Source organism: Cervus canadensis, chromosome 2 (genome assembly GCF_019320065.1).
Source record: "Cervus canadensis isolate Bull #8, Minnesota chromosome 2, ASM1932006v1, whole genome shotgun sequence".
Classification (NCBI taxonomy): domain Eukaryota; kingdom Metazoa; phylum Chordata; class Mammalia; order Artiodactyla; family Cervidae; genus Cervus; species Cervus canadensis.
Genome location: NC_057387.1, coordinates 22551702 through 22557481, shown reverse-complemented (window position 1 = coordinate 22557481; position 5780 = coordinate 22551702). Strand labels below are relative to the sequence as shown.

Sequence of the window (5780 nt, the reverse complement as noted above, 5' to 3'; positions counted from 1 at the left end):
CAGTAGCAAAAATTACTATGTGATTTCACTTAGATGAGGTACCTAGATAGAAACATAAATTCATAGAGACATAAAGTAAAATAGTGATTTTCACAGGCTGCAAGGAAAAGAGAACTGCTTTTATTTATTGTGTATGGTGGTTCAGTTTTGCAAGATGTAAAGAGTTCCAGAGACTGGTTTCACAACAATGTGAATGCATCTCTAACACTACTAAACTATACACTTAAGAATATAAAGCCTGAAAGTTTAAAACGCCTAGAAAAAAACTTAGGGAAAAGATTTTTGACATTGGTCTTGGCAATGGTTCCTTAGATAAGGCCTCCCAAAAACACAGGTAGCAAAAATCTAAAAAAATTAGAGGGATTACACCAAACTAAAATCCTCTGTACAGCAAAGAAAGCAATCAATAAATTAAAAAGGTAACTTACACAATAGGAAAAAATATTTATAAACCATATATCTGATAAGGGGTTAATATCCAAAATATATGTACTATTCTTAGAATTCAACAGCAAAAAAAGCAAATAGTCCAATTAAGAAATTGGCAAAGGACTTGAATAGATATTTTCTCAAAGAAGACATTCAGATGACAATAAGTAGTTGAGAAGGTACTCAACATCACTAATTGTCAGGAAAATGCAAATCAAAACCACAATGCAATATCACCTCACATCTCATAGAATAGCTATGATCTTACAAACAAGAGAAAACAAAAACAAACGTTGGTGAGTAGTGAAAAAAAAGAACCCTTTAACACTGTTCTTTGAAACATAAATGGTACAGCCATTATGGAAAATACTATGGTGGTCTCTCAAAAAATTAAAAATAGACCTACTTTATAATCCAGGAATTCCACTCCTGGCTACATACCCAAAGCAAGTTAAATTAGTACCTTCAAGAGATATCTCATTCATTGCAGCATTGTTCACTATTACCTAGACTTAAAACAACCCAGATGTCCTTTAATGTATGGATGGATTAGTAAACCACACACATGTGTATACACAATGGAATATTATTTAGCCAAAAAAATCCTGCCATTTGAAAAATCATGAATGAATCGGGAAAGCATTAACTAAATATCTACACAGAAACAAAGTACTATATGGTATTACTTACAACTGAAAAAAATTTTTAAAGGGACCAATTTGGAGAAATAGAATAGAATGATGGTTGCTAGGGACTGGGGAGAGGGGAAAATGGGTAGATGTTAGACAAAGGGTACAAACTTTCAGTTGTAATTAAATAAGTTCTGAAGATCTAATATATAGCATGATAGATGGAGTTAAATGGTATTGTATATCTGAAATTAGTTGAGAGTTGCTGCTAAGTATCCTTACCCTCTGAGAATTGAAGTATGTAAGGTGATGGATGTGTTATTACCTTGATCTTGGTAGTCACTCTGCAATATATATGTATGTTAAATTATAACACTGCATGCTTTATGTAAATAATAATATTTATACATTTTATCACAACAGAAATGTTGAAAATATCTATGATGTATAAATAAGCTTAAGTTTTTAAATAAATCCTCCTCCCTGAATTGAATTTCCAAATATTCATATAAAGTTACATTGAATAATGGCATCAATTATTAGTTGTATAATCTTGAGCAGGTTATTTAACCTCACTGTCCTCCATTTCCTTTTTAGAAAACAGGAAAATAACAACACCTACCTCATAGACTTATATTCAGGACTATGCATATGCTACCCACTCCAGTATTCTTGGGCTTCCCTTGTGGCTCAGCTGGTAAAGAATCCACCTGCAATGCGGGAGACCTAGATTTTATCCCTGGATGGGGATGGTTCCCCTGGAGAAAGGAAAGGCTACCCACTCCAGTATTATGGCCTGAAGAATTCCATGGCCTGTATAGTCCATGGGGTTGCAAAGAGTTGGACAGGACGGAGCGACTTTCACTTTCAAGCATATTGGCACTGGTGAAGTGCTTAGAACGTTGTCTGCCACAGAGTAAACACAATAAGTGGTAGTTACCATTTTCAGTATTGTAGCTATATAACCACATGTCCTTGCTTTTTTAGGATGTTTTCTGATGATGGCTAAGTTTGATAAAAGTTAGAATTATGATGATCAAAAATTATCTTGATGTTCTTTCTACTCTAAGTTAAGAGGAGTCCCCAAACAGTCCAAGGGACACTCTTTATCATGAGTGTCTCACAACTTCTTTGTGTGTGCTCAGTCATGTCTGACTCTTTGTGACTCTGTGAACTGTAGCCCACCGGGCTCCTCTGTCCATGGGATTCTCCAGGCAAGAATAGTGGAGTGGGTAGTCATTCCCTTCTCCAGGGGATCTTCCCGAGCCAGGGATTGAACCTTGGTCTCCTGAATTGCAGGCAGATTCTTTACTGCCTGAGCCACTAGGAAAGCCCCACAACTTCTTTAGTTAGAAGAACTACATGGCTAAGAAAAGAGGAGATTGGAGTGGGGTATAGTTGACCTGCAGTGCTGCCTGGGGAAGAAGGAGCCCCAGGGAAGCTAAGGGAACAGGAGGAGGGTTCAGCCCAGAACAAAACCAAAACACTTCGGCTGTCACAGGGCTGGGATTATGAGCAAGAGGTGGTCATTGACTCCTCTGAAGGGGCCACTCAATCCTCTGAGCCCTCAACATGACCAAGGCCAACCCAAACACTGAATCAGAGACCAGATTTTTACAGAGCTACAGTGAACCACACAGTGAGGGACTCCCCTCATAAGCTATCACCTTCTATATATAAAATGTGGCAATCACCATTCATGGTTCAACATAGGGCACACAGACACTGTGCCCTATCATGTCCTTGATGACACTGAGGGAGACAGAGGGAAAAGTAGATGATGTCTTTGTTTGCTGGGACTGAAAGACAGCATGTTACCCTCAAATCCACTGTAATGCTATGCAACTAACAATAGGAGTGTTCAGAAAACCAGTAGGGCTTTTTTTTTTAAAGGAGATCCAAACTTCATCACAAACTAAGGGGAGAGCAAGATGCACTGATTTGTTTCCAAATCAAGAGTCCTTTTTATTTGCTGATCAAAAACTCAAAGAAAATTAGGTAAAATAAATTGAAGGAAGAAAGAGCTGTGTGGATAAATGAAAAGCTTATTCAATTTATGACCCTGTGTAGTAAACAGAGTTACTGTGGATTGCCTGATTACTTTTTTGGCTTCTTGATATATATATATATATATATATATATATATATATATATATACACACACATGTGTGTGCGTGTGTGTGTGTGTCTGTCTGTGTGTCTGTGTGTATTTATTTATTTATTTATTGCATTGAATTGTTCTACTCCAGTGCTACTTGGGGGTGTTTTCTCTTTGGCTTCAGATGTGTTCTAGGACATTCCAAAATAACACAAGAATCACTGAGATAACTAAGAAAATAAGGCGCATTACCATAAGGGACACAACCTGAACTGAGATAGGCACCCCTTCCTTTAGTGGTCCTGGAGGCCCACTGTCAATGCTTCCTCCATATCCTGCCTCCTCACAGAATGGAGGGGCCCAACCATACATGCAGTGGCAGTTTCTGTTACTGTTGCAAACTCCTCGGCGGTTGCACTTCTCAGGGAAACAGTCAAATTTCAGGACTGAGCTATTCACACAACTTCTATTAAAACATACCCGCTCCTTACCACAGGAGGTACCATCATTTATCACACCCAGGTCAGGTAACCCCATAGGTACCATGGCTAGATGATAGCCAATGCCCCAGCACATGAGATTTTCTTCATGCAGATGAGTGGATATTAGGATAGTATGATCTGGCATATCAGGGAGGGTTTCGACATTTATACACTGGAGCCTGCCACATAAGGATCTTTCTTTGGGACACTTTTTATACTTACGAACTCCTGAAATCCCACAGTTCCCATATTGATCACCTATTACATTAACTGCATCATAGCACTGATGAGGAGCATCTTTGGCATCAAGTCCAAAAATTTTTTGGCACTGCATATACCTGGATTGACAACTCTGTTTGAAACAATGGGCTTCGTACTTGCAAGGGGTTCCGTCCTGCTTATAAGTATCATTTGGACAGAAAGCTGAGGTCCCACTGCAGTACTCTGCAAGGTCACATTCATTTTCTTCCATCCGACACATGTATCCAGATGGACGAAATCGACAGTTATGACAACAAAGTCCAATATTACAGCTGGCACCTCGTTTGAATTTACAATCTGGTTGACAACACCTGTCTTCTTCACACTCCTCTGTTGAACCACAATCACATTCCTCATTCTCTTCCACAATTTTGTTTCCACATCTCTTAACCACAAAGCCTAGGCCTGGGAGATTATTTAGACAGTTTAATCCTGAATTTACATGTGAATAAAATTCGGCATAACTACAATTACTAAACCCAGCTCGTCCAGTGCCCATGATACAACTATGCCTACCCTTACACTGGCAGTATTCATAATCATGGGTCATTCCCACACTATGGCCCAGAACATGAGCAGTCCAAGTGGCGGGTCCAAGGATGTTTCTATCTAGCATAGAACTTGTAGATCCTGAAGGCATCATACTACATACACTTCCCCAGTGATGAGCAAGTACATCCTTAAATGTTTTGTGAACATACAGGTGTGCCCAATCTGCTGGAATCCGAAGACGTAGGTCACGTGATCTGTACTGCACAAACTGGATTAAAACTTGTGATAGCTCTGGGAAATTAAGTGCTATTTTGTCTCTGTCTGTCCATACTTCAACAGCTAATAGTTGTATTCTCATATGGACTTCTTGAAAGTAAGAGTCTGCAATTGAAGTCAGAAGAATGGCATCATTTATGACTTGAGTAAGATTGGAGTTCAAATATAAATACCTACTATTATCAAAGACCAGGGCTAATTCCAAGTACTTTTGGTGCACATATGACTCAGTGAAATCTGGAGTCCTAGCCATGTTCTCATGCTGGGCCATCTGCTCTATTGTTTCATCATTAGTTAAGCCACAGATCTGATTAGGAAATTCCTCCTCTTTCTCCAGGGGATATACCATATGTTCAAAATTGGAAGAAGCCTTGAAGGGCTGGATTTGATAATGATTGGCAGCAATTTTCAGGATGCCTCGGAGACCTCCCATGCATGTACTTATCGTAGCTTCAGAATCCTGATTTCCTTCAACCAAGCCCATATAGTTGCAGTCACTGGGTATATAAGGGTGATCTTCCAAGAGTCTCCCCTGTTCTGTGAAGGAGAAAACCTGCAGATTCCGAGGCAACAGAAACCTCTTGGGCCACAGGTGAAGGACGCGGTTCTTGCCTTTTACCTGCAGGAGGTAGGACACGTGCCTGGCTGTCCCCTGCTCCCCTCCACGGAAGCTCAGCTTCTTGGGAATGGTGATTTCATAGGAGTCAAAGCCCCACTCCGGGTGAAAAATTAAATCCTTGCCAAGAGAGTCAACCAGGAGCACCGCCAGGAGTAGCGACCGGCCCGGGGAGAGGCAGGGCCTCACTGACCTCATGGCACAGCCTGTCCCCCCGTGAGTCAGTCCCTGCCACTGTGGCCTTGCGAGTCAGCCTTCCAGGGACCTCCGCTAGAGGCGCGGGCAGCAGTGCGTGGCGTGCGGAGCCCGCCGGTGCGTGGGAGCACAGCCCTGGGCCAAGCTGGGTCAGGCTGAGGCTCGCTGATTTCCCCTGCAGGTGCACGCCCCGCCCAACGCATCTAGTTCGTTTTCTGGGCGGTGCCGTTGGGCGCACGTGGACGAGTCCAAGGAAGGTGCGCGAGAATCAAATGAGAAGCTAGACTGTCTGCCTGCGGGTT

General features: G+C 41.3%; 1 protein-coding gene across 1 annotated transcript; it reads right to left on the bottom strand.

The window, feature by feature from the left end:
• Positions 1 to 3336: 3336 nt before the first annotated feature.
• LOC122428549 (disintegrin and metalloproteinase domain-containing protein 30-like) lies at positions 3337 to 5534 on the bottom strand. The gene has a single exon (XM_043448600.1). The coding sequence runs from the start codon at positions 5479 to 5481 to the stop codon at positions 3337 to 3339; it is 2145 nt and encodes a 714-aa protein (XP_043304535.1). The 5' UTR covers positions 5482 to 5534.
• Between the last annotated feature and the right edge of the window lie 246 nt (positions 5535 to 5780).